The following is a 26,880-nucleotide window of genomic DNA, read 5'->3' as shown; positions in this document are numbered from 1 at the left end:
TCATAACGTCATTCTCCTCATACCCACTCTTGCACGGTTGTGGACTCGGACTGAGGTGAACCAATCTCAAAACGATCTTTCCAGCTCTCATCAGTCGCTTTGTGGACAGAACACATTCGACGTAAATTCGGAATCATCGTCGGACATTGCCAGCTGGAAAAAATGTGTTTGGGCTTGAAGTACAGGTGCTCGAACACCTCGGGCTCGAAATCGCCTCCCGTGGTCGGAGCTGGCGTAGGAGTACGGGAGGAGGAAGAGGAAGATGTAGGGGATGGAGATGGTGAGGGGGCAGGAGAAGATGGAGGCGAGGGTGATGGTGAAGGCGAACGGGGATACGGTGTGTCAGGTCTGGGACGCGCAGTCTGCTTGGCTGATCCGACGAGAATGTTCGACGTCTTTTGATCGTCGTATGGCTCGTAGGAGGATTTGTCATTGCTCTTGATAGAGTCCGACTCTGGAGATGGTGTTGGTGATGGCGTTGGTGAAGGAGAAGGCGATGGAGACGGAGTGATGATGATCCATGGGATAGGTGGCGGTGACGGAGATGATGATTGATCTGGAACGAGAAAATGCAGAGCGAGATGAGTGGCATGATTGAGATTGTTCTTCGAGAAATCGTTTAGTCCATCTCGGCTCACAACGTCCTTTGCCAGAATGTGATCTGAATCTTCCCCGCTAGTGTGCCTCGACATGACGGAATGAGACTCCTTGGTCACTTGACTGATGATCTTGTCACGAGTGCTCGTAGGCAAGTCTTCATGGTCCGTGTCACTATCGGTATCCCACTCGAAAGAGGGGGACGGAGTCCGGTCTGGCGATGGAGATCGCGAAGGCTCGGGCGACGGCTCAGGTTCCGGTTCTGGTTCGGGACACGATATAAGGCCTTGAGACTCAAACTGCAAGTATCGAGAGTTTCGAGGGCTCGCGACGAGACTGACTTGCTCGATTCGTTTTGCCAAAGAACAGAGATCAACCGATTTTGCATCGTGACGTTGGAAACGGAGTCGAGATTTGTACCATGGGACTGGTCGAGGAGCGACAAAAGCTGTCATCGTGTCAGCAGATGTCGTCGGTATCGGTGTTATTGCGATTTGTAATGCGGGTGGCAAGAACCAAAGTACGTCTGGAGTTACTGTACATATATGCTGTCGAGCTTATATGTCAGAGCCACTCATATGTGTCTGGAGTATCATGTGTGTGTGAGTATCGTATCGTAATGAGTGGCGCAGAATTCGAAGCAGAAGTAGACGCAGAAGCAGAAGCTCGGCGTCGGCGAAGCAACAGAAGTACAACGAAGCATTTCGGCTTTTCAAACTATTCTCTCTCAGCGAGCAAGCGGTAATTGATCACCTTGGGGAACATGAAACAGTTCGAGGCAAACACGAGGCGGAATACACACATCAGACAATACCCGAAAATGGGGAAGAACGGACTGATCTTCTATTACATGTCCCGCAGGGATCAGCATACACGTTTGCACGAGACTGTAGCTGCATACCCAGCATCGTTCGGCTCCAATGGTATTTCTACCTCCTCTGATGCACTGCAAAGACTTTCATTGTGACGCAGAAGCGAACACAGGATGATAGCTTACAAGAATCACGAGATGCTACTGCCACTCTCTCAAATCACTGCGCATCGGTAAATATCACATCGAGTGATCGAGTCTGAAACGTATCGGAGAAAACTCGTTCCCCCTTTCCTCCTCATCAATCAACCTTCATCGTCCTCACCCCTATCCTTCACGTCCCACTTACACAAATCAAACATTTCATCCCAAAAAGAACACACACATTGCATTCATCTCTCTCTACCTCAATGCAAAAAATCCCAAAAAGAACACACACATTGCATTCATCTCTCTCTACCTCAATGCAAAAAGATTACAAAAACTACAGCACCCGGGATTCCCAAGTGGTCCCCCACCTTGGTACTAACCGAGCGATACCCAGCTTAGCTGCGCAGATCAGACGGGATGCGGCGTTTTCTAGGTTCTATGGCCGTAGATATAAATAGAAAACTCAGGGTGCACAGATCGCGCACGGACCTCCTTTGGCCTCGCTTTGACCTCTTGTGATCGGTGATCGGGACGTGCGGGGTGGATGTAGGAGAGAAAAGTCTCGGATGAAACGGAGCAAGAGATACGTTCAGGGTGGATTCAGTAAGGTTGAGACCCTTCTCCTTCTTCGTATAGTACGCTCGCTCCGTTGTTGAGCTGAATCAGTGGAACGGGTGATGTGTAGGAATGTGGCACCATCTTGGACCTTTGGTGATATTCGTCGTCGACTGTCGTACAGTATACATGTTTGTACAACTGATCATTAACTCTACAAGTGGCTCGTTATAGTTGCAGACACACCATCAAGTAAGTACATCCACTCCCTGCCGCTACAGAATAGATGGTACACCCTGTCTCCCCCCCGCGCCATCTCGTCGAGATGTCTTCGACCATTTGTCGGGACATGCCTATACGTACTTCATGTCAGCTGCATTGCAATGGCAGATTGACCGATTTCAAGTATTACACGATATACGCACGAGGAAATACTGTCTAATCGCAGTCTCAAACCTCTGACGATACTGATCAGGTGGTATCTGCAAAGCCACGAATTCTCATTCAGCTGGAACAAGCTTTGAAGGAGGAGGTTACACTCACGACTGTAACTTCCCCTCCTCTATTAATGACCATCTTCCCTCTACTTTCTATCGTTTTGAACAGATTGTAACTCCCAATCGCGTCGACCAGTCCCGCAACCACTTCTTTGCGCGTTTCGTCAAGACCAAGTAGGAGAGAATAGTCCATAATCGATTGTGAAGATAGGAAACGAGTATCGAGCGAGACCGCTTCCAGGAGAATACGTTTCGCGTCTATGCCCGTCAAGTGAGCATCAGTACACGAAACCATTGTGATTTCTAGGCATTCGCTTCTATGACGAATGTGCCCTCGTAGGAGCAACTCACGAGGCTGTAGCAACACCAATCCCTTCTGCATCCTTTCAAGCCAATCGCCATCAAACAAGGTTCCGGAACCAATCGCAGCCTCCGTCTTCTCATCACCATCACTTTTGGCTTTCGAGACCTTCCTGCTTTCTGTCCCAATTACATTAGAGCCGGACATTTGGTTTCCGAAGGTGATGCTGACGGGCAACTCACCAATACCTTTCAAGTCAAACGTTTTCGAGACGGTCTGCTTGTAGAACAGGTTTTCCATAACGAGCAGATCTAATTGTTTCCGAGCACCATTCTGCACATCATCGATTCGTACTGGATGCGCATCTATATTATCAGCGGATCTTCTGTACATCAGGGGCGTAGGCGCTCACCATTATAGAAGCCTACGATCTTAGCTAAAGACGTGGCCTTATTGTGAGTCCCAGCAAGATGCTCGAAGTAGGCTGGTGCAATCTCCAACAGCGCATGCCTGTCCGAAACGCTCCATCAGTCCTGCCACTTCCACTTTCTTGCTTCGGGGCGTGATGGTCTACTCACGTGTCACTGACATGCCATTTACTGACCAGCTCCTTGACGATGTACCTTTCGTCTTGGGTCATGAAGAAGCTTGCCTTACTCTTTCCTCCTTGAGCGTCCCAAACGTCCGCCCTCGCCAAACTCGTAATCACACTCTTGTCGATCGCACAACGTCTTCGCAGCATGTCGAAGGCGGTCGCGTAGTACACTGTGCAGCTCATTTTGAGCTTGTTACCTACCGTGTACCTAAATTCGATATGAGGACGATTGTCCAGTGGGGAAGCGTTTGTGTCCGTCGGCGTGATGAGATTGAGTGGTCCGATGAGTCTCGATAACGACGAACGTTCGGTACCTTTGACGCGGATCGAACCAAGAGTCTCGCCAACGTCAGTACCGAGCTTGAGGAGTTGATTGAATGAGTTGCTGAAAGTAGAAGTGACAGAACCCCATCCTTCCTTCGAGAGAGGCGCGTCGACAGATGACGCAGATGTTATGGCAGGTGTGGGTAGAGCTGTACTAGAAACGCTTCGGACTGGTCGGAAGGCACTAGGTGGCGTCGGAGACGAGATTGACTCATTTGTGACCCTCCTCACCGTCATTGGCGGGGATTTGAATGATGACGTTGTTGCGCTGTCTGGTTCGTGCACCGAGGCAGGTTTCTGATCCAAACCAGCCGGCCCTATGGTCGCCGTCGAACTCATATTTCCTTCCACTTGCTCGAGAGACAATTCAGTTGAAGGTGCCTTGGGCGTGAGCGACAAAGCAAGCTTGCTGGCAGGAGGCATGGCAGCATCGCTTTTCTTCGTTTTGAGAGTTCGAAGGCTGAGCAAGTCACGAGGCGAGTCGAGACGCCTAACTCTCACACTCCATGTGTCAATCCCGCTTCCGTCCGCACCACCTTCTAGTTTCTTCGTAGTCATTCCGTCGCCTTGGACAGCCGCCGTGCTATCATCCGCGGTCGAGGTCTTGGTTGTATGCGTGAGCTCAGTGAAATAGCTCAACGAGCTATTGCGTAAGTTTGGTCAGTATTTGAAGACTTCGAGAACGACTTTACTCACGAAAGCGTGTAAGCGATAAGAGAGCTCGGCTCATCCTCCCTAACCAGGATCGAGCTACCTGGTAGAGCATGCACTTTCCGACCGTCCGCGTATTCTGGGATTGCTAGTGGAGTCTCATCTAAGGCCCCTTCAAGATTGTGCGCTTTCTGCCATACAGCAATCTTGGTTTCTGCCATATGTATATGCTGAGCGAGCTGTCTTCGTACATCATTCAATTGGCTCGAGGAAGTCGTCGACAGCTTTTCGAGCAACGCCGATTTCGCCAACTGAAGCTCTGCTGATAATGTTTCCAATGTTAACACATGTGTATATCTCTCTGTCGATGTGAGAGTCTTCTCAGGCGTTTCTAACGACAGTTCCTTGGTTCGATTGATCTGCCGCAACAAAGCGTCATCAAGTCTGTTGCCGACATTCAAGGACATGGCTCACAAGTACTGCTAGACGATCAGTCAGACTCGAGTAGAAGTCTTCTATGTCCTTCCTAACACCCTCTATCCTTTCTGCCTTTGCGGTCATTCGTGTCACGCCTTCCATTGCTTGTGTAATCGATTCTGTCCCTGACTTGCGTTTAGGTACGTTGGGTCCCACTTGCAATTTCGGTAGGCGTGTATCCAACACCGGGATATCTTCGGCTGAGAGTGATAGAACCATTCTTTCGGTGCGAATGTGGTGGATTATATTATCGGCAGCAGAAGCATGGCTGCACAGGTCTGCAGGTCGCAGGACGTTGGTATAAAGCAACCTGTTTGAGGGGGATCAGTCGAGTCAAGACAGGATCTCACCAGAGAGTGAAATCGACTTACAACTCGAGCAACTTTCCCCAGGAATAGGCTCTGATGGGTTTAGTCAGCTTGATACGTATTGCGACAGAAACATCTTACTCACGTAGCACCATCGCCCAAGAACCTTGGTTCATTCGTCTTGCCGCATTGCTTACATTTCACCCATACCTCTGTTCCCGCTGCACCATCTCCATCTATGATTTCTATTTTCATCCCCACTTTCTTCCCAGCATGAATCCACCACCTGACATGTTCCGTCTCAGATGCTGTACATCCTGATCTAGGACAGATGATACCTTCTTCTCCCACGTCTTCAGTCAGATCCCGCACAAACTCTTCAATCGACTGATCTCCCTCTTCGTCCCAGAACACGAATGTTTGAGGTTTCGGCTTATGACAGATATTCAGATCCCGATTTCCGTTCTCGAATACTCCGTTATCCAGACCAACGCAATATAGGGTTTCCAACCGTTGTAGTCGGATCCATCCACTGAAGGTGTTCAAGCCACTAGTCAGTGCACCGAGTCCAGCGCGAACATCGCCTCCCAAACGGTATCCCAGTGCTCGACCTTTCAGTGGATCGAGCGCATGACCTGGAGTTAGCGTAGCGGATACAGCTGATTGGGGAAGGCTATCTGGAGTTTCGAGTTTATCGTTGCTGATCTCTTGCTTTGCCTTCTCTTGCCTAATACGATCCTCTTCTTTCATGCGCAGAAGAAGCGGAGGCATGGGCAGGATCAAGCCCGGCGTCGTAGAATGTCCCAAAGACGCCAGCCGTGATAAAACCTGCAGATACCGTTCCGTTGGATGTGAAGGTCTCGTTTCGTGGACAGGCGTCCCACTCGCAAGCTTGGTGGAGCTGGGTAATGCGGCCTCTTTCGATTCCAGACCCAATTCAGCAGCAGTCATCAAAGTGACTTCGTAATCGGGCTCGAGAGTGCTGTGCGGATGATCTTGCGATTGAGATAAACGCCTCCTTCCCAATAACCCCTCCCACACCAATTTCGATTCCTTGCCCAATTTCTGCAGGAAGCCCTTGGTCTTATCTTTCCGGTCTTTCAGAGAGCCCTTCCGCACCAAGTCTGTCGATTGACGCGGTTTTGTTTGAGACCGTGACTCATATGCACCATCGAAGGTATGTTTCGACGGTACTGGAGGATCGTCAGGCTCTCGAGGTACCCCAAAGGCGTCCAGGAGATCCAGTTCCATCATCATAATTTGGATGGTGTAGAGCTGAGGAATGTGTGAGCAAGGTATCCGAATCATGCAATACCATTCCTCACCATAAGCCTGAGAACTCCCTCCAGGGACTGCCGTTCCACGACCCTCGTCACACCCTTTATCACAACTGTTCCACCCACAATTCCCAAAGTACCATTTGCCACCGCATCGACCGGAATATCGTTATCCGCTCCCGCTATCACTGCGCTCAACGAGCCCTTGTTCTGGATCCTAGAGCCGTGTAACGCTTCAGAAGATGACGACAACTTGGGATCGTCCAGCGACTCGTCCACTTCGGAATCGCTCGCTATGGCTGTATCATCCATTGACGGCGCTGGCGATCTTTGAAATGCGTCACGGACACTTTTCCGCTTCCGTACTGCCGCTTTGTATAGGCCCTTCCTGGTCGATTGGGAGTCGTACGAATAAAATGTTGGGGGCACGAATCGTCCCTCCACGAAGCTAACTTCTGGTATCACTTCTTCCTCATGGTCCGGACCGGCCGTCATCTCGCTCCAACGACCACCAGATCCTCCCCACCACTTCTTCCCGCTGGTGGACCCGATGCTGCCTGTGGAAGACGCTCCGAGTGAATCGTTTCTTCGCAGTCGCAGGGTACTTTGACTGCCACTTCTGCGTGAAGGTGGGGAAGGAAAGTGTAGACAGAAGACAGGTTTGACCATATCACAGTCGACGATGGGGGAGATGAACGGTTTCGGCGATGGTACGGGAAGACCTAACTCTGAGAATTGACTTTGTGAGGAGGATGCAGTCGAACGATAACGATCTTCCGACCGACGGAGATAGTCGAGGTTCGATATCTGAGGAAAAGCACCAGGAAGATCACGAGGAACGGTGCCAATTTTTGGAAGATCATCTGGCCCACAATATCAGTCAGTCAGGCTATTGACATGGTTCCAAGCTTTACCCACCATCTATCAGCTCCCACTCATCCTTGGTCGACAGGGACAGCTTCTCGAAACCTTTCAGCGAAGTGATGATTTGCCACCATTCCTTCTGTTGGTCCGCCTCGTCGTCTTGGTCTCTCCACGTCTCCTTTGGTGCGACTCTGCCTTCCTGGCGTCTATTCGATGAATCGAAGGAAGACATAGATGAAGATCTCGTGCTAGACCGTGATGGAGTGTAAGAGCCTGACTGTGTGGGGCGAAGAATTGGGGTGGAAGGTACCGTCAAGCGGCTCTTGGCAGCGGGGATATCGGTATCGGTGGCTGTGGCTTTGGTGGAGTGTCTGGGGTCCGAGGGTGGAAGCGTATTCTTAGTCTTCCTTCTCCTATCTTCCCGCTCCGGGCTTGAGCCCTCTGCTCGACCTTGCTGGAGCAATTCCGCTTTCCAAACCTTCTTCCTCTTCTCGGCTTTCTTGATCCAATCAGACCAGTCCAATTCCAACAGATTTCTACCACGCCTTTTCTCCTTGCCGAGTTGCGGTATCACAATTCCATTCCAAACAGCGTTTTCGAGTTCCTGTATCCTCTTCTCAGACCACAAAGGTTTTGTCTCACCATCCGAACCTTCTCTCGGAAGTGGTAGACCGTCTTCCTCCTTCTGAGTTTGCTGTTCTAGCCATTGATGCAAGAGTCGCCGGAGATGCCGGAGGTACGTTGGAGGAAGTCCAAGAGCATTCTTTCTTGGTGAGGGCGGTGGTAGAGAGGAGCGGGGTGGGAAGGGATCCGCAGGGAGGGGTTTGACAGGGGATGGAGAGCGCGAGGAAGGAGCTGGCGGCAACGGTGAGGCCTGCTCTGGTGATGCTACCATAGTGGATGCCTTCGATGCCATGCTAGAGGAATACAAATGGCGTCATCTTGCCTTGCGGAGATTCTGAAAGATGTAAGGAAGAGAAATATGTGCCGGCCACAAATGGATTCGAGGTGACTCAATACAACCGGTTATCGCTGTGATTGCCGTGTGAAAGACAAACGCGAGGTCGCGACCTTTTCAAACAGGTTAAGGTAACGTTCAAAGCCGCCAACGAAGCATATCACCCTGGGGTTACGAGAAGCGATAGGGGTTAATGTGCTTTCGGGGTTGGTGATCTGAAGTGTCTTGAGATCAACCTGTTGCGCGTGTTTCTGACGACTTGTCTAGCATGGTCAGTCAAGCTCTCGACAACAACAACAACAATCATTTGATTTACTTGACGTCACGCTCATCGCACGTGGAGATAACACAGCCGTATTACGAAATACATCCTAATTGATTAGCATCACCATTACAAAAGGCATCTATGAGTTGATCTGTTCCACGTGGTCCGACCGTAGCTCGACACGCTCGACAGCTCACTGTGCTACAGTTGCTTTACATTACGGGTTTCATTGCTACACTACTGACTTACTACCCAGTAAATTCCTGCTTCCGAAACCATTCCTCACCCCCAATGCAGTCAGTGGCATCCTCCTCCCAGCCCACGCCGCTGCCCACGCGACCACCATCACCGACTCTCCTCGATCCTCGAGCGATCACGCATCCTGACCAGATCACCGCCCAACTTGCCCTCCTCACACGACGCGAAGCCGAGCTCTCACTCTCCCTCAATGCGCTCGTAGCGGACCGCGCTCAAATTGACGGTGCTCTCGGTCATCTCAAGGACTTAGGGACGGAGGTCGAGAAGCTTGCCAGTCAAGTTGACGGTTCGAGGGGTAATGCTCTTTTTGGAGTTGGTCAACCGAGAGGGATAGGATTACAACCCAACGGACATGATCTGTATGAGGAAGAAGATGATGGGCTGGTGGAGAGAGTGAGAAGAGTCTGGGAGACCAGTGAACGTGTAGGAGGGAAAGTGAGACGGCTGGATGAGGAGGTGGGACGAGTAAGAGAAGCAACCGATATCGTTACGGAAGTTCTCGAGCTCAAGGTGAGCTGCTCTTTCCGTCAACCTGAATTTTAGCTGACACCGCCGCAGAACGCGCTACAAACATTATCGAATGCTATCTCAAAAGAAGACTGGGAGTCAGCGTCACGTGCATGTCGACGAGCTATGAACGTCAGGAAGGAGGTCATAGAAGGGGACTTTGCAGGGGGAGTAGTGGTGAGTGTCCTGAGGTTGCTGACCATGTAGCGTGCTAAATCGTCGACTTTCTAGCCCACACCTCAATTCCCTCTGCCCCCCACACAAACCTTGGAAGAACTGCGAGATGCGCTGCTGTACACATTCCGTACCGAGTTCAACGCAGCCGCTGAACGGAAAGACGAACAGAACGTGAGCCGCTTCTTCCGACTTTGGCCTGGAATTGGTGCGGAAGACGAAGGACTGGAAGCGTATGGAGACTTTGTTGTCGGTCTGGTCAAGGGTAGAAGTGCTACCGCCGGAAAGCGTGAGTTCGCCCAGGGCAAAACATGAGCTGACTTGCTAGCTTCTTCACCGTTATACTATCTTACGTCGTTGACGAACTTGCTCGAGTCGATCGCTCATATCATTGATCAACATCAACCTGTCGTGGACAAGTACTATGGCTATGGCAGAATGCGCACAGTTGTAGGTAGACTAGTTGGAGAGAGTGATAGGGTTGTGCGCAATTTGGTAGAAGGGTGGGAAGAGGAACGACGGGTCGGTCGTTTAGTGAGTGTACTGTCGTTGGACAAGCGAACTGCTTTCTAATACGACCTCAGATATCTGATACGAAACAATCACGATTCCCTTTGCTCGGCAATCCTGCTCTTCTTCCACCACTATTCGCCTCTCTCGTCAATCCAGCTGGCAATCAACTCTCCCTCTCATCGCTTGCTAATACGACGACAGCTGCCCTGCCAAACCTCTCATCCGCCTCAACGTTGCTTCAATCATATGCCCAAGGAGGAAAGAAGGGCACACAAACTCCCACGCCGGCACCTCCTATGGAAGAAGAGGCGACCGGACCCGACCCCAGAGATGTCGATCGGGTACTTGGAGAGCTGGTCGCCTTAGGAGGAAGATGGGCACTGTTCAGAAGATTCGTTTGGAGTCGAATAGCTGTGAGTGGTTTGCTCACGCGAAGAGACACATACTGACTTTTGCATAGGAGGAGGATGTTCCCGAGACCGACGGAGATATAGAGGCTGAACAAGACCAAGATCAGGGTAGAGATGAGATGGATGTTCTGGAAAAGTCGGGAAGTCAGAGGGCGATTGAGAATCTGCTGAAGGTGTACTACGAACCACTGGAGCTGTGGTTCCTGCGAATGAGTATTGAAAAGGTAAGTCCCACGTTCTGCCCCGTGTGTCCCCAACTGACCAGCTTCGCTTTCAGGCACATCGACTGGACTCGCCCGATACGAGCTCCAAACCACATTTGTCATCTATCCTCGATGACACTTTCTATCTGTTGAAGCTTGTCCTTCATCGATTGTTATCCTGTGGATCACTAGCCACGCTCAACTCAATGCGACATAGAATAGCCGAGGTGATCGAGCGGGATTATACCGGCGTCATCAAGAAGAAAATGGACAGTGTTTATGCAGGATACACAACGAGTGGACAAGATAGAGGCGCGGACAAAGACAAGCGAGAGAAAGATCAACGGGAAGCTTTCATTGTGAGTCGTCTCTGCCGACGAAGTGCGGCCATTGGCTGACATGACTTGATGTAGATCCACCTCAATGATCTTGACGTTTCTGCGGACTACATGGAACGTCTACTCGACGAGATTTTCGGTAGTCTGCCTCAAGTGTTCTTGGAAAGCGAGATCAAGCTGGTCCGAGATGAGTTGGAAAGTTTGAGAGAGATATCTAATCGATTCCGATCGGCTTGCAAGGTGCGTTACATCTGCTGCGTCTGGGGGTGAAATCCTGCTGATAGGAAAACCTGACGACACAGACCGGGATCGAACAACTGTTCAATCAACTAACGAAACCACGATTACGAGGCCTTTTGGATGATTGTTACAAGGACGTGACGTACCTTTTGGACGAGGAGAGTTTCGCCGAAGCGGAAGAGACAGATCTTGTGCGAAAGAGGTTTATCAGGTCATGGGAGGGTCTAGTGGATGGTTACAGGGTGAGTGGCATCGGGCCATATAGTCACAACACGACTGGTACTGACAGGATGGTCTTGTAGGAATCCCTAACTGATCACAATTACCAATCTTTTTTCAATATGACTGTCGAGGCTTTGGTCCGACCGTGGGAGAAGATGATCCTAGGCATGAGGTTCACCGAGGTGGGTCATGCTGTCATTGTTACGACTCACGCTGAAACGGACCTCGCTTTCTGTCGCAGCTCGGAGCGATTCGATACGATCGTGATGTACGAGCGATCGCCAATTACTTGTCATCGCAAACCTCGTTCGGTGGTGCACGAGACAAGTTCACAAGATTACAACAGATCGGAACGATCTTGAACCTAGATGCGGTGAGTGGCGTCGTTGAGCAGTCAATAAACAGGATCGGTGGCTGACACCGCATGATGTGTAACAGGACGAGGATCCGGAAGAGTTCTATAGTAATTCGGGTGTACCTTGGCGAATCAGCAAGGCTGAGTATAACAGTATTATAGACCAGAGGCAGTGAGGAGGGCAGTCGCATGGGAGAGATTTATTGCATGGAATATATGCATCACATGGAGCGTTGCTCTAGTTCATGTATTGTACATCCCGTTGTTTGACAATGTACATGTACAAATTCGGGTGTTGCTGCTGGTCATCTCATCGACGATCTGCGACTAATTGTCTTCCGTAGCAACGGTGACTCCCCAGACTCTTGCGATATCCTGCCAGAATCGTCCTTCCGGTCCTACACCCCCTCCTCCAAACCACTTACTCCCAACTAGATACCTCAATTCCGTGTTGGTGAGCGGTGAACTCGCCGAAGAAGTGACTTGACCATTCGTTCTTGATCGTGGTCGAGAGTTGATAGTTGATCGTAGTTGATGATTTAGATGAAAGGTATTATGTTGGAATTGTCTCAATATCAATCTTCCTCTTCTTACAGCTTCATCCTCTTCTTCTCCCTCTGCTTCCGCTTCCGCTTCTGCTTCTTCGAGGGAAGTGATGATCCCATTATCCAAATCCAGATCGACTGTATCATCTAACAATCTCGCATCTTCTTCTCCATCTTCCAAATGGACTTGTCCTCCTCCGCGACCTACTGCGAATTCGCAGACTCCCACGCACAGTTTCCATGCACGTTCGATCAGCTCGAAAGCCAATAACCACCATCCGCCCGTCTTGCTTATTCCAGCATGGACAGTAGGTGGTGACGAAGAGAGTAACAGCAAAGAACGATAGAGGGGTAGGTCGGCAAAAGAGTATGTTATGGGGGTGGGAGGTTGGTTGTACGTCGATAAGATTCGAGGGGTGGGTATACTGGTCGGTAATTCAGGAGTCTGGTGAAGATGAGGGTCGGTGAATGATGATAGAGGGATGGAAGAGAGGTCGATGAACACGTCGTATACATTGTGATGAGATCGGTAAATCGCATCGGATGTGGCTGCAAAATCGACCCAAAATCAAGGCATTAGTCGATTTCTCTTTCGATCCCTCGCACAGCTAGCCGGGATAATATCCATCCCGTTTGGAGGATGAAAGGTGGTGATACGCACTGGCTATCCAACCGCCTTTCCGATCTTTCACCTCTATCAGATCCATCAAGCCCACATTGCCCAGCCAGACGGAAGTCTCCGCATCATGAGCAGATGAAGGAGGGAGAGACATTGCCCATATACACCATGCGAAAGCGGCGAGTGGGAGTAAAGGTGGCGTGCTATACAATAGCTACGGAAATGGAGTCGGCGATCGGTCATCCATGATCGTCATGTCCAGTGCCGTGAAGAGGACAGAGGCATATGAGATCTTTCACTTACGATACGTTGTCCGGACAAAGCTGCTTTGTAAATCGGTACAATCGAAGGACCCAGTACACCCAATAGCGAAGGGAGGTACGCCACGGGATGTTCGATCTATAGCAACGAATCCAGAATCAGCTCAAGCTCGTGGTGATTATACGACAGTACTCTAAACTGACAGGTAAACTTCCCATTCCTCCTCGTCCCGAAATCAACCCCTCCACCATCCTTCTAGCCTCTTCCCCTGAAGCAGACGAAGATGTCGACTTTACTTTCGTCGACCCAGCTTTCGAGTCCGCACGATGATCATGCCATGTTTTCGCAAGGAGCGATACAGCGGAAGAAGGATTGGTAGAAGATGAAGGTGCAAACGGTGATGATTCAAGCGCTTCAAGTTGGTCGAATAGTTCTGCTAGAGGGGAGTGAAGAGCGAAAAGATCCGAAGGGACAGATGGAGGTGCTGCGATAGTCCTTTGTAAGCTTCACAAATATGATATGAGTGACACGATGAGACAGGTCTGTTCGTGGCGACGGTTTGCGTGCTCGTTGCGCACGAGAACGAGTAGCACGACAAAGGCCACGCGAAACGGAAGTGTCGAGACTCGCCCTATACTCACCAAGCACAACACCCAAAGTCCCCATCCTCCTCCCTCTCGTACCCTCATCGCTCAATCGACTCCTGAACACACCTGCACCCGGCAGATCATGATGCGTAAATAAGACAAGGTCCGAATCGAGGACATGCAGTCCGGACGGGAGGGTCGTATGTTCGATCGTCTTGGCGGGGAGGTCTATGTGCGACAGCAAAGATGATCAGCTTTTTGATCCAGGTCCGAGAATCATATCGGAGATCTCTGGCATTGCGTTGCGCATTGCGTGTATACTCACCTGGAAGTGAAGCGTAGAAGACAACAGATTGACCTTTGATATCGTCAAAGTGGGTGAGGAAGATCGCAGCAAGGGGTGGTAAGTCGGTCATCGCAAGGATTTATCCCGTAGCGAGTGGATTTTGATTGAGTAGGAGCGGCTCTGATGTGCCTCGGGATACTTGAAGCTTTCAAGGGGTGTTCCAAGTTGAAAGAGCAAGGGTAGACCACTTTCAGAGCCGCTCGCTCGCTATTCGCAATGTTATGCCTATTCGGCAGTAGGCGCGACGAAGCGGCATTTCAGGAACGAGGTTCTGATCATCCACCAGAGTGCTATCTAATCACAACATTGCAATGTACACTGCAAAACATTCATGATATACATCTACAGATGCTGGACACAGCTCAAACTCATATCTACCATCATTAACGTGATCATGCAAAGTACTATACATCAAACGTCAGCATCGAGTCTACTTGGTCAGTGGAGAAACAACTTACGTGGTGCTCTTTCGCTTTTCGCGCCTGGACTTCGAGAATACCTCTGTGAAGGGAACGGAATTAGTATTGTCCTCCGTATGTCAGGTTTTCCTCACTCACCCGTGGAAGTGTTCGTGTGTCAATTGCGTGGCGTTTTGTCTCAAAGCCAACTGCATTAAGAGTCAGCATAGTCACCGAATAGAACAGCTCAAGCACCCACCATGCCCGCCTCCACACAGACAGCCTTGAGTTGAGCACCGTTCATGTCCTCGGTCGATCGCGCCAACTCCTCAAAGCTAAGCGGGATTGAGTAAGCTGCTTTGTCTGTAAGGGCCAATTATTGATTACTCACTTCACACCGTGGTGGTTGAGCTTCCTCGCGTGGATCTGCAGGATATGCTCTCGAGCAGACTCGTTGGGCAAAGGGAACTCGATCTTTCGGTCCAATCGACCTGATCGAAGAAGGGCGGGGTCAAGGATATCGATTCGGTTGGTTGCGGCGATGACCTATAGGCAAGAGAGTGATCAACACCGGCTTCTCTTCTCATAGGAAAACGGCTCACTTTGATTCTGCTGTCACTGGAGAAACCATCAAGCTGATTGAGCAATTCCAACATTGTTCGCTGGACTTCTCTATCACCTGACTTGTCACTGTCGAATCGTTTTGTTCCGATGGCGTCCAACTCGTCGATGAAGATGATTGCGGGCGCTTTCTCCTTTGCTAACTCAAAGGCATCACGAACGAGCTTGGCACCGTCACCGATGTACATCTAAAGGAATTGTCAGTGTTGGTAGGCGAGCAAAGATGAGGGCGACATACCTGAACTAATGCTGGACCAGCGAGTTTGAGGTAACAAGCGTTGGTTTGAGCAGCACAAGCTCGAGCAAGAAGGGTTTTACCGGTACCTAGATTTAAAGGTCAGTTCTGGCGTTCTCATCGACGAAGGGACTAACTTACCAGGAGGGCCATACATCAAGCAACCTTTTGGTGGTGTGATACCGAGAGTCTTGAACTTGTCCGCTTGTTGCATGGGGAGTACGCTGTATAGAGGTCAGCTCACATCCGAGGTTCGACCAACTGACACTCACATAGCCTCTACGAGCTCTTCGATCTGCTTGTCCAAACCACCAATGTCGGTGTAGGTCTCTGTCGGTCTCTCGTCCACTTCCATCGCCTTGACTCGCGCGTCGTACTCTAAGGTGAATCGTCAGCCGTGGACCACAGGCCAGGGGACTCCATAGCCACTTACCAGCTGGCAGCTTGTCGAGGATCAAGTAAGAGTCTTTGTTGACACCGATCAAATCTCCAGGACGTAATTGCTCATGAGGGACTAAGCCGATGATAGGAAGGAAGACAGTCTGTCCAAGCGGGCAATGATGATCAGTCGCCGGTTGATGATATATCAAGTTCAACGAGGCTCACCTGTCGCGTGGAAGTCTTGATGACGGCACATTTGGACTTCTTCGCAGACTGCTCGTTATGTGTTGCACCTTCTTGTTCCTCCGAATCAACATCGAGGATCTATGAAGGGGGGGAATGGGTCAGCAAGTCGCTCCTGATAGTGGTATGGGAAAGTTCCGCTTGCTCACCTCGACAACCTTCGACACGAGATACGGCAGGACCTTGTTCTGCTTGATCTTCGTCGTGTTGTCCCCGATCTTCTCTACCATCTGTTCCCGCTCATGGGCAAGTCGTAAACTCTCTTGTCTCATCATCTTGATCTCATTGTCAATCATCCTGGTCTGCATCTTGATCTCTGCAACGTCCGACTGCAAGGGCATAAGCCAATTGCGCATCAGCTTTCGTTCATCATGGCCGAAGCGAGTGAATGTAGCTCACACTCAACACTCCCTCTGGGATATCCTCCAACGTATCTTCTTTAGGCTCATCCATCTTGACATCCTCTGTTGGGGCATCGGTAGCGGTAGCGGTAGCAGCTGCAGGAGCGGTCTCTGCGTTCCCTGATGTAGTCGACCCTTCGGGTTTGTTGTCTCCGACGGTGGGCTGAGGAGGGGGAGGAGGGTCTGATGATGGTGCTGACATAGTGTAGTGCTATTACGTGGGGTTTAAGCGTATCAAGTAGAAGATCAAATGAGCTGAACAGGTAGATAGATTGCCATGGATGGATGGAAATGAGTGCAGAGGTTCAGTCGCGATTCGTCAGCGGGGCGATTATTTGATCCCGTCTCACCACCGTCGCGTGGTTCGTATGTTATGACGTCGACACTTGCTCATCGATGACGGAGGAGTGAGTGACTGTACTTATATCGATGTTGACTTCGGGTATCTATGCATCTACTTTGGTGTTTCTGTACTGAACGAGCACAGCGTATCGTGTTGTCGACTAGACGATTGAAGACGACCTCAACTACAACATGTCGTTCTCAACGCGAAACGCCTACTACCTACGAGTCTCAAATTACCGCGTCATACCTCTCTTCCTCTACCTCGACGAACGACATGTGAGCAGAAGTGACCGAAGTAGGAAACTTGTACTGATATTCTGAGCTGTATCAGGTCGACTGGATGAAAGACCCTGTGCTACAACGGGTAATCGCAGAGCTACAGCCGAAGTGAATGGACTAGTATTCTGCAATAGAAATCAATGTACTGATCGATGTCTTCGAGTAGAATGTCGGAACTGCTCTACTCTGCGAGGTCAGAGAAGAAACACAAGGTTCATGTGGAACGTGGAGGTGTGTGATACAGCGAAAGTATAGGGTGTCATGCTCACTCTCAGCTCAGAGGGGTATCAATACTGTTACTTCCTACGAACGACCACACGGACAGAAGTCGTCTTATTGAAAGTATGTCCGATATCACGTTTCTTGCCGGTGCCGTACTGACATTGCTGTCTTACCATAGCAAAAGTCATTTTCCCTACGACCACCTACGCCGCCGCCTCCAGAACCTCCAGTATCGCAATCCCCTTCCAAACGAAGAGCAGCATCTCCTTCCACTCGATCACGATCGGCGAAAACCCCTCGAAGAAGCAGGACACGATCACGGTCCGTTACTGCTCGTCCGCCAGACGAAGGGGACTCTCCTCCTCTCCAGGCATTGGATACGGATACGGCTGCAGCAGTAGCGGATGACGGAATAAAAGTCAAGGCGGAGCCGGAGGAATATGATAGCGGTGTGACGGAGTCCGTCGAAGAAACAAATATCAAAGATTGGAAACCAGACGTCGATGTGGCGTACAAGGGTGAGTGATTTGACCACTGCTCCGCACCAAGTAAGGCACTAACGTAAGTATGTTTTGCAGGCTTCGGCACTTCCTCTGTGCAACTGGTCCTGATCATCGAGCCATACCCACCACTTCCACCATCTCAGTACGCCCCACCCTCATCTCGTCTGTCATCCCGATCCGCATCCATCGCTTCTTCGTACTCTCGATCACGGTCAAAACAAGGGACAGGTGCGACTCGTTATTCCTCAACCTCCCTCTCTGTCGCTCTTGACGGACGGAATGGTGGTAGTAGCCGATCTTCAAGTGTCCACGCTCCGAATATGCGTAATGCCAGTCGATCTGTTTCTGCCGTCCCCAACTCCAGACGGGGTGGTACAGGTACAGCTACACCTTCTGTGACACCGTTCGGGAGAGAAGAGAGCTCAACACCTGGACCTCATTCAAGTGGTGGTAGAAGGAGGATGAGTCAGACACCGTTATTCATGCCGCGGGATACGCCGTTTGAGGAAGACGAGGAGGACGAAGAAGCGCATGAGGCCTATGAAGAAGCTCTACGAGAAGGTAGATTGAGATTGCCTTCGGTCAGTAGACCGGCAGGTGGAGATGGCAGCGAGAGGGGAGATGATGACGATTTGGATCTCGATGACGTGCCGGAAAGTATAATGGATATAGGTGAGAGATTGGTGAGAAATAGTCAGATAGAACAAGGTGTTGTAAGAGTGCAAGGGGGATGGGAAGAGAGAATAGATGGGGAAGAATCAGCTGTGATGGGGAAAGAAGAACCAGGCGACTATTGATCAGGGTTTACATTCATGCAAAGTAATGTACCATCATCTTCTACGTCCACACACATATCTACAGCTACTTCTCGTGGTATGATACTATAACTCGAAACTCATCGCCTATGCGTTTGGGGAAAAACAGAAACGAACATGCTACAAGTGTCTTCAGGGTAGGGAAAAAGGGGGGAAGGAAAGCAGAAAGGTATTAATGAGAGAGTTGTAAAATTGATGAAAGCAGAAGAAACAGAAAGGGCTAGTGTGGGAGGAAACCGGCCAACACCGTGTATCTATGTGTATCCGCGGTTCGTTCTCCGCCTATGCCCCCGAGAGGAAATAGAATATCCACTTCACGACCAAACCACTCGATAGACGATACAGTTCGAAATCCTTTGATTCTCTGAGATTCACTTAATCATCCTCCTCGTAAAGCTTCTTCATCCAGTTCTTCGCCACCTCGTAATCTTTCTTGCAAGCCGTCAAGAGATCCTTGATCCTGTCCAAGGCCTCGGCAGGTTTTAGATCAACGCCAGCTTCCTCGTCACGACAGTTTCCGTAATGTTGCATCTTCTCGCAGGATGCTTGGACTCGGATGATACCGAGAGCGGCGGATGAGCCTTTGAGGAAATGACCAAGGGCGGAAAGTTTCTGCAAGTCTTCCCGTTCACTGTGTGGTTGTGAGTCGTTTCGAGGTAGCGGCAAAGGTGGTTGCGGTAGATGAGAGTAATTGACACAAGAGACATATGTGACGTGGTCGTAGGAGAAGAGATGTGACGGAGCGATTGAAGAAAGAGACATAACATCGTCAGCTGCGGGAAAGACTCGGTGGACGCCCTCAACTTACAGAGCATCCTCAATCTCAACAAATGTGTTCTCCGCTTGTTCGAAATAACCCCACACGATGCCTTTCGAGAAAGCATGCTTCTCTTCGCCCTCTTCTCCGTCCTCATCTTCTTCATCCATATCCATAATTTGTTGGAATGTTTCCATATCGATCACATCTTCTTGTGACTGTGATCGCGGATTTAGTGATCGGGGTGCGTGGGGGGGATGCGTGGGACGATGTGATGTAAGCGAGTTGGATTCGGTTTCGATCCGGGGGGGGCAAATATGCATTGGTTGTAATTGGGCAGAGATCAACAGAAGTAGGCAGGAGGGGCAGTAGAAAATCCGTCAGCATAAGGGAAACAATTTGGATGATTTCATCAACAAAGCAAAACATACCTCTTCTGTCTCCGGCTCGACCTCCTCCTTTGCAGGAGCTGCAGCGGCAGGCTTCTTCTCGTCTTTGACCTCCTCTACCTTCTCCTGCGCACCAGCAGCAGGAGGGGGAGGTGATTTTTCCTTTGTGGTGGATGCCATGTTTGATGGATGAAGAGAGGGAAGATGTTTATTTGATGCGATGTGATGATGATGTGAATTGCTCGATCTTAAAGCCGTGATTCGTCCGATGTAGAGAATGTGCCAGGGAAAGGATGTGAAGAACGGTGGTAATGACCTGGCGAGGTGAATGAGCGAGATGGTCAATCAGTCGGTCGACTGCGTGTTTGGTTGTGTCGATTAATTGGATGGGGGAGTCGTATGAAAGGGGATCTAACGTGTCGATAGTTCTCACTAACTTGCACTCGGACGCTTATGGTGTCAAAAAAGAGTTTACTGCTGCTAGTTACAATGACGAGACCTGAACCTGGGATATGGGATACGTTCAACTAGGCACACAATTACCCACCCACATTTATTACCCACAATTACCTTTTCACCCTTTCTCGGGCCTTCTCGGGTTAGGTATGCAATTGACCACCCTGGCAAAACGTGGGTTTGCTATCGACCGCGTGCCTGGCTCATCTCTATTCACCGTTGATGCATTGTTGTTTTCGTTGCATCGGTGCTCAATTATTGACTGATGCCCTCTGGTATCATTCCCGGAGACATCATTCAAGATGACCAGCTTCTCGACATCCCTGTTCTCGCCTCCTCCATCCAATAGCCCTCCGGCGCCTGTTGACCTGACAATAGTCCAACAAGAACATCTCAGAGCGCTAGAAGTTCATTTCGGCGATGTGAGCTACGAATTACCTATCAAAGAGCATTCGCGAGAGAAGAGTGGGTTAAATCAGAGAGAGATGATGTTCCTGGTGAGATACACGGCGATCGACACAATCGCAAAGTTACGATTCCTGATTGGCTTTGATCCATGCAGTCGCGAGAAACGTTTCTTAGGTGAGGCTGAACTGGGCCCTCCACGAGCACTGAGAGCCCTTCTGTTGACAACCGAAAGTCGTGTAGATTTCTCATTGGTACGGATCATTCCTGCATAACGGGTGAATATCCAGCTGATGCCTTCTTGACAGCTACGAAAGGGGACCTGCACGCAACCATCACTCGGCTTGAAAACTGTCTGATATGGCGACGGACAGAACAAATAGATGACGTCGATCACTTGGCCGAAACATGCGAAGAGGAGGTATGTGGGGAAACAATTTCTCTCGGCAGTCTCATAGCCTGACCCGTTCGACCCGTCGGTAGTCTAAAACCGGCAAGAACATCGTCCTTGGGTTCTCCAATAAAGGGCAACCTATCCTCTATTTCTTTCCCAACCGAAATACGACGCCTATCGACCAACGGAGGGCTGTTCATGCCGTAAGGAATTTTCCTGTGGAGTGTCGATTGTGAAGTTAAAGACTTGATCTCCAGGTGTTTATGCTGGAAAGAGCTTCCGATCTGCTGTGTGACGGTGTAACGTGGGTCTTGAGTACGGCGTTGGTGTCCTGCAGCTAATTTTCAAGGCTTTTAGCAATGTCGTCGTAATTTTCAACTTTGCGGGTAAGCGAGAAGGACCGCCAACAAGCGTATCCGTAAGCTGCCCGCAGCCCTCCCCTCGGTTTATCTCAGACTGATGATTGCCTTCCATAGGTCGCTCGACAAACGCTTCACATTTTGTCCCACTACTATCCGGAGAAGCTGGGTCTCTGTGTATTCCAGAACATGCCTTGGATAGTGAGAACGTTTGTCAATTTGATGTGGCCATTTGTCGATCCGAACACAAAGAGAAAGGTCAAATTTGGATCAGCAGAGGGAGGGGAGATAATCAGAGATGGAGCGGTGAATGCCGATCAACTGCTGAAAGACGGCGGTGGCACTTTAGATGTGAGTTGTGTCTGGAAGGCCCCCGCTTCTGTCAAGCTGAAGAAGATTATTTCTCAGATCCCCTATGACCACGCAACATACTGGCCAGCTCTAATGGAGACATGTAAAAAGCTACGGAGCAACGAGGAGGAAAGGTGGAGGGCTCTAGGGGAGCCGAGAGTGGGGCGAGAAGAGCGGTCATTCAAGCGGTGCACGGATTCTAATAGTGCTTGAACCAGTGCTTGAAAGACGTCTATGATAGTCATTGCGTGTTATGTAGACCTGTAATATAGATGTAATATTAGAGCTTACATGTGTGCCACATACCAGCATAATGAATCCGGCAGACTGCTGCCAGGGGTAGGAACGTAATAGGTTACTACCTCGACCCAGTGTAAACAACTGCCACGCGAAGTGGAAAAGAAGCCACGTGGTATCCATACATTGCATCTTTCCATTAACTTAAGCAATACTCCCATTTATGCCCGAAAAAGAAAAGTCCAGCGTCGCGATGGAACTTTCCAGTCATTCCCAGTTTCCTCCACCATACAGCCAAGAATCGACGTGTGGTGACGACCGTGCAGGATATTTATTCACCTCGCTCTTTTCCTCTTCCAAACCTTCTTCCTTCTTTTCTCTAGACTAAAAATCTACTTTAACAACGTAGACAAACTCAGAACATCTCATATATCCCACCAGTTGTAAGTAGAAGATTAGAGCTCTGGCCCCATCCAATCGCTTCGCTAACCATCGCTCAGCCTCTTGCAGTTCATTCCCCCATAATGTCCGCTCAACCCGAAACCTTTGGCTTCCAAGCCGAGATCTCTCAACTTCTCGATCTCATCATCAACACCTTCTACTCCAACAAGGAGATCTTCCTTCGAGAATTGATCTCCAACTCTTCCGATGCCCTCGACAAGATCAGATATGCTGCTCTCACCGACCCCTCTCAACTCGACAGCGAGAAGGAGCTCTTCATCCGAATCACCCCCAACAAGGAGGAGGGTACCCTCACCATCCGAGACACTGGTATTGGTATGACCAAGGCCGATCTCGTTAACAACCTTGGTACAATTGCCAAGTCCGGTACAAAGGCCTTCATGGAGGCTTTGAGCTCCGGTGCTGACATCAGCATGATTGGTGAGTTTCCCCGGCCTTCCCCTTTTAAGCATGAGATACTAACCCGCTCCGTCGATAGGTCAATTCGGTGTCGGTTTCTACTCTTCTTACCTCGTTGCCGAGAAGGTGCAGGTCACCACCAAGCACAACGATGACGAGCAATACGTCTGGGAGTCTGCCGCCGGTGGTACATTCACCATCACCGAGGACACCGAGGGTCCCCGACTTGGCCGAGGTACCTCCATGAAGCTCTTCATCAAGGAGGACCTCAAGGAGTACCTCGAGGAGAAGCGAATCCGAGAGATTGTCAAGAAGCACGTGAGTAAAGCTTTTTCGTACATGTAGTCGCCCTGTTTACTGACAAACGCCACGCATCAGTCCGAGTTCATCTCCTACCCCATCCAACTCGTCGTCACCAAGGAGACTGAGAAGGAGGTTGAGGAGGAGGAGGAAGTCAAGGAGGGCGACGCCAAGATCGAGGAGGTCGAGGACGAGGACTCTGCTAAGAAGACCAAGAAGACCAAGAAGATCAAGGAGACTACCACCGAGAACGAGGAGCTCAACAAGCAAAAGCCTATCTGGACCCGAAACCCCTCCGACGTTACACAAGACGAGTATGCCAGTTTCTACAAGTCCATCAGCAACGACTGGGAGGACCACCTTGCCGTCAAGCACTTCTCCGTTGAGGGTCAGCTCGAGTTCAAGGCTATGATCTTCATCCCCAAGCGAGCACCCTTCGATCTCTTCGAGACCAAGAAGAAGAGGCACAACATCAAGCTCTACGTCCGACGAGTCTTCATCAGCGAGGACAACGAGGACTTGATGCCCGAGTACCTCAACTTTGCCGTTGGTGTTGTCGACGTGAGTACAGTCTACCGTCTCGTAATGATCTCTGTATACTGATGTAAGCCAACAGTCCGAGGACCTCCCCCTCAACATCTCTCGTGAGACTCTTCAACAGAACAAGATCCTCAAGGTCATCCGAAAGAACCTCGTCAAGAAGACCCTCGACCTCATCAGCGAGATCGCCGAGGACAAGGAGAACTTTGACAAGTTCTACACCGCCTTCTCCAAGAACCTCAAGCTCGGTATCCACGAGGACGCCACCAACCGAAGCAAGATCGCCGAGTTCCTTCGATTCCACTCCACCAAGTCTGTCGACGAGCAAACCTCGTTCAAGGACTACATCACCCGAATGCCCGAGGTCCAGAAGTCCATCTACTACCTTACCGGTGAATCCCTCGAGGCTGTCAAGGACTCACCCTTCCTTGAGGTCTTGAAGAAGAAGGGCTTCGAGGTCTTGCTCCTTGTCGACCCCATTGACGAGTACGCCGTTACCCAGCTCAAGGAGTTCGACGGCAAGCCTCTTGTCTGTGTCTCCAAGGAGGGTTTGGAGCTCGAGGAGACTCCCGAGGAGAAGGAGCAGCGAGAGAAGGAGGCCAAGGAGTTTGAGGGTCTCTGCGCTGCCATCAAGGAGAACCTTGGTGACAAGGTCGAGAAGGTTGTTGTTTCCAACCGTATCACCGAGTCCCCCTGTGTTCTCGTCACCGGTCAATTCGGTTGGTCATCCAACATGGAGCGAATCATGAAGGCTCAAGCTCTCCGAGACTCCTCCATGTCATCTTACATGGCTTCCAAGAAGACCATGGAGCTCAACCCCACCCACCCCATCATCAAGGAGCTCAAGTCTAGAGTTGCCGAGGACAAGTCTGACAAGACTGTCCGAGACTTGACTTACCTCTTGTTCGAGACTGCTCTCTTGGTAAGTTGTTCCGTTATCTCACTTAAACTCCCAATGCTAATCATACCCGTTTAGACTTCCGGTTTCACTCTTACCGCTCCTCAAGACTTCGCTTCTAGAATCAACCGAATGATTGCCCTTGGTCTCAGCATTGACGCCGACGAGCCCGCTGCCCCTGCTGCTGCCGCCGACGCTGATGTCCCCGCTCTCGAGGAGGCCGGTGGCTCCATGGAGGAGGTCGACTAGATGTTGAGTGGAGTATCAAACATAAAAGGATAAGAAAAGAAGTAGTAGTGTATACAAAAGATCAATTTAGCATTCTCAGTTTATTTTCCCCTTCTTTCGTTTCTCGTGGCATCTACAATGCATGTGATATTGGTTTCTATACTACAAATGAGCATGGTCTAGCTCTAGTGTTTGAACAGCTTTCCGAATGAACTGGTCCGGCTCTTGGACGAGGGTGTGGATGGGTCAGTGCTTGATGGCTGAGACTGGGACGGAGAGGGTGTTGGCCGTTGGGCAGGGGGAGCTGTCGCTGGCTGAGTGGCGCGGTGTTCTCTTCTGCCCGGTTCCAGATCTGGCAACTTGATCGTAGAAAGGTAAATTGCGATATTGGGAGGAGGTGTCCAACGCTTCGCGCTCTTACCGGACAACGAGCGTTGCGGAGAGTCGACTCTATTTATGAAGGATGTGGTCAGCGACATCTCAACTATCGTATAGTGGACATACCTAGTTGGTTCGGGATCTAATTTGATAACCTTCGGACCTGGTCTGACGGTACGTTTGGAAACGGGGACCTCTTCTTCGATGACATATTGATGCAAGTCTGCCAATTCTTCGCGATGTCTGAATCTGCGAGAGGATGGGCATCCGTCAATGTCCAAATCGATGAGATCCTTGCAGCGAAGTCACAACTATCGACATACCGGGTCACACCTAGAGACACTTCCAAAGCACGTTGAGTCGCTTCTGCGGTCCGTGTCCGGATCACGATGAACAAGATATTGGGATCCTAGAGCATAGGTCACAATCAACGCTTGTCTGACCAACGCGGGAAGGTGAAGCTGACCTCTAGCAGATTCACAGCTCGAGCGATGTGATCATCCACGTTAGAATTGACTCGCACAACGATCTCGTTGGGGTTTTCCTATTGACAAGGTGTTTCAGTTCAGATATACGTGGAATGGTGGGCCAACGTACCGGCTCGAAATCCTCTTCACTAATCACGCGAGGTGGTGGAGGTGGTGGTACGGGTATAGACTCCTTGGGTGACGGTGATAGTCCTGTTTTTCCAGGTCGGACAACAGCGAGAGAGGTGGACCTATCGTCCGCAGCATCGAGCAGGCACAGCAAGCTGCACCATGATGAAATAAGCCAGTCAGCTACGACCAATTTTCAGGTGAGTCCTTCCTCACAGACCTTGTAACAAGTAACGTCTCCAGACCGCGAAGATCCTTGATCTCATCCGGGAAACGGTCAATATTGTAATGCAAGATCTGCAGTCGACCAGGATTGTTTCGATCTGAATCTCGAGCCCTACAGTCAAAGGTATAGATCAGCTAACCTCTCTCAGATACAGTTGAGCTAGACTCACAGACAGATTTCGACCCTCGGATCAGGTTTCCGATCTATCGAGCAGATGTAATCTTTCCCGTAAACTTCGCGAGTCCACCGATACTTGTTGCTACAAATGCAGTATCAGTTGAACGTTCTGCTGAACAGATTCAGCTTCTCACCCTTCGAACTGAAATGACCATTCCTATCAAGTGTGTCTGTGAGCCAGGATTCAGGTCATTGTGACATAGTCACCTACAGAGTTACTGCGACGCAAACAAAGTCGTCAGTTGCGTTCTGACTAGTCTCGGAGTATCCACCACTCACATCTTGCCTGTAAACTCAAAGGGGATGTCTTCATCCGGTCCGTGCAACTGTAATCTCCTCCTTTTCCCTTTCTCCGCACCATATCCAGCGGAAGACAGTCTAGCCCCAGTCAGCACGTCTAAGAGGATGTCACATAAGCATTGCTTTTTATCAACTCGATGGCCATACTCACCGTACACGGCGGCCGAGTACGCCTCGTCCTCCCTTCTCTCTTTGACTCTGGCGTACCTCGGCGTTTCTTTACCCTTTGTTGGCGGTCCGAAAGACTCGAGTAGCTCGACGACGGCTGGATCTTTTGCGGCCGGGCTGAGAGTGAGCGTGTAGCATGACGCTTCTCGTAGTGACATGGCAGGCAGGTGTGATGATGACGAGTGGATATAGGGGGATGAGCACTACTA

At 50.3% G+C, this 26,880-nt stretch overlaps 10 protein-coding genes and 1 non-coding gene across 11 annotated transcripts; 4 read left to right on the top strand and 7 right to left on the bottom strand.

Annotated features, from left to right (window-relative positions):
• Window positions 1–17: 17 nt before the first annotated feature.
• CI109_102222 (uncharacterized protein) lies at window positions 18–1,052 on the bottom strand (the record flags this gene model as incomplete). The annotated part of the gene is made up of 1 exon (XM_032004783.1): window positions 18–1,052. The coding sequence occupies one exon, from the start codon at window positions 1,050–1,052 to the stop codon at window positions 18–20; it is 1,035 nt and encodes a 344-aa protein (XP_031860898.1).
• An 838-nt stretch (window positions 1,053–1,890) lies between these two features.
• On the bottom strand, window positions 1,891–2,005 carry CI109_102221. The gene has a single exon (XR_004236749.1). It is a non-coding gene; the product is annotated as a 5S ribosomal RNA (ribosomal RNA).
• A 383-nt stretch (window positions 2,006–2,388) lies between these two features.
• On the bottom strand, window positions 2,389–8,323 carry CI109_102220 (uncharacterized protein; the record flags this gene model as incomplete). Its single annotated transcript, XM_032004784.2, has 13 exons — window positions 2,389–2,466; window positions 2,539–2,595; window positions 2,657–2,868; window positions 2,962–3,090; window positions 3,154–3,264; window positions 3,324–3,421; window positions 3,490–4,473; window positions 4,527–4,900; window positions 4,956–5,268; window positions 5,330–5,359; window positions 5,412–6,541; window positions 6,592–7,406; window positions 7,462–8,323. The coding sequence occupies 13 exons, from the start codon at window positions 8,321–8,323 to the stop codon at window positions 2,389–2,391; spliced, it is 5,193 nt and encodes a 1,730-aa protein (XP_031860899.2).
• A 598-nt stretch (window positions 8,324–8,921) lies between these two features.
• Window positions 8,922–12,026, top strand: CI109_102219 (uncharacterized protein; the record flags this gene model as incomplete). Its single annotated transcript, XM_065967116.1, has 12 exons — window positions 8,922–9,398; window positions 9,447–9,572; window positions 9,627–9,858; window positions 10,024–10,103; window positions 10,154–10,495; window positions 10,543–10,716; window positions 10,770–11,054; window positions 11,109–11,273; window positions 11,336–11,515; window positions 11,576–11,677; window positions 11,737–11,868; window positions 11,934–12,026. The coding sequence occupies 12 exons, from the start codon at window positions 8,922–8,924 to the stop codon at window positions 12,024–12,026; spliced, it is 2,388 nt and encodes a 795-aa protein (XP_065823188.1).
• Window positions 12,027–12,177: 151 nt separating this feature from the next.
• Window positions 12,178–14,278, bottom strand: CI109_102218 (uncharacterized protein; the record flags this gene model as incomplete). The annotated part of the gene is made up of 6 exons (XM_032004786.1): window positions 12,178–12,944; window positions 13,057–13,228; window positions 13,318–13,413; window positions 13,479–13,759; window positions 13,917–14,090; window positions 14,188–14,278. 6 exons carry the CDS (start codon window positions 14,276–14,278, stop codon window positions 12,178–12,180), a joined length of 1,581 nt encoding a protein of 526 aa, XP_031860901.1.
• Window positions 14,279–14,600: 322 nt separating this feature from the next.
• On the bottom strand, window positions 14,601–16,689 carry CI109_102217 (26S protease regulatory subunit 6A-B; the record flags this gene model as incomplete). Its single annotated transcript, XM_032004787.1, has 13 exons — window positions 14,601–14,612; window positions 14,667–14,709; window positions 14,766–14,815; window positions 14,866–14,941; window positions 14,998–15,152; window positions 15,209–15,415; window positions 15,466–15,551; window positions 15,604–15,686; window positions 15,735–15,840; window positions 15,896–16,004; window positions 16,069–16,167; window positions 16,236–16,415; window positions 16,486–16,689. 13 exons carry the CDS (start codon window positions 16,687–16,689, stop codon window positions 14,601–14,603), a joined length of 1,410 nt encoding a protein of 469 aa, XP_031860902.1.
• A 332-nt stretch (window positions 16,690–17,021) lies between these two features.
• Window positions 17,022–18,633, top strand: CI109_102216 (uncharacterized protein; the record flags this gene model as incomplete). Its single annotated transcript, XM_032004788.1, has 6 exons — window positions 17,022–17,108; window positions 17,164–17,219; window positions 17,278–17,342; window positions 17,392–17,453; window positions 17,512–17,851; window positions 17,912–18,633. The coding sequence occupies 6 exons, from the start codon at window positions 17,022–17,024 to the stop codon at window positions 18,631–18,633; spliced, it is 1,332 nt and encodes a 443-aa protein (XP_031860903.1).
• A 393-nt stretch (window positions 18,634–19,026) lies between these two features.
• Window positions 19,027–19,977, bottom strand: CI109_102215 (uncharacterized protein; the record flags this gene model as incomplete). The annotated part of the gene is made up of 3 exons (XM_032004789.1): window positions 19,027–19,282; window positions 19,460–19,626; window positions 19,840–19,977. 3 exons carry the CDS (start codon window positions 19,975–19,977, stop codon window positions 19,027–19,029), a joined length of 561 nt encoding a protein of 186 aa, XP_031860904.1.
• Window positions 19,978–20,555: 578 nt separating this feature from the next.
• On the top strand, window positions 20,556–21,975 carry CI109_102214 (uncharacterized protein; the record flags this gene model as incomplete). Its single annotated transcript, XM_032004790.1, has 7 exons — window positions 20,556–20,718; window positions 20,967–21,079; window positions 21,142–21,255; window positions 21,310–21,356; window positions 21,410–21,470; window positions 21,529–21,762; window positions 21,820–21,975. 7 exons carry the CDS (start codon window positions 20,556–20,558, stop codon window positions 21,973–21,975), a joined length of 888 nt encoding a protein of 295 aa, XP_031860905.1.
• A 548-nt stretch (window positions 21,976–22,523) lies between these two features.
• Window positions 22,524–24,847, top strand: CI109_102213 (uncharacterized protein; the record flags this gene model as incomplete). Its single annotated transcript, XM_032004791.1, has 5 exons — window positions 22,524–22,881; window positions 22,940–23,178; window positions 23,239–23,721; window positions 23,777–24,622; window positions 24,677–24,847. 5 exons carry the CDS (start codon window positions 22,524–22,526, stop codon window positions 24,845–24,847), a joined length of 2,097 nt encoding a protein of 698 aa, XP_031860906.1.
• Window positions 24,848–25,011: 164 nt separating this feature from the next.
• On the bottom strand, window positions 25,012–26,829 carry CI109_102212 (uncharacterized protein; the record flags this gene model as incomplete). Its single annotated transcript, XM_032004792.1, has 11 exons — window positions 25,012–25,276; window positions 25,331–25,453; window positions 25,528–25,613; window positions 25,671–25,748; window positions 25,802–25,955; window positions 26,021–26,137; window positions 26,196–26,285; window positions 26,338–26,360; window positions 26,415–26,421; window positions 26,483–26,600; window positions 26,655–26,829. The coding sequence occupies 11 exons, from the start codon at window positions 26,827–26,829 to the stop codon at window positions 25,012–25,014; spliced, it is 1,236 nt and encodes a 411-aa protein (XP_031860907.1).
• Window positions 26,830–26,880: the final 51 nt, after the last annotated feature.

The sequence above is a fragment of the Kwoniella shandongensis genome, chromosome 4 (genome assembly GCF_008629635.2).
Source record: "Kwoniella shandongensis chromosome 4, complete sequence".
NCBI lineage: Eukaryota > Fungi > Basidiomycota > Tremellomycetes > Tremellales > Cryptococcaceae > Kwoniella > Kwoniella shandongensis.
The sequence above is the reverse complement of the archived record's forward strand: the minus strand, read 5'-3'. Positions and strand labels throughout refer to the sequence as shown.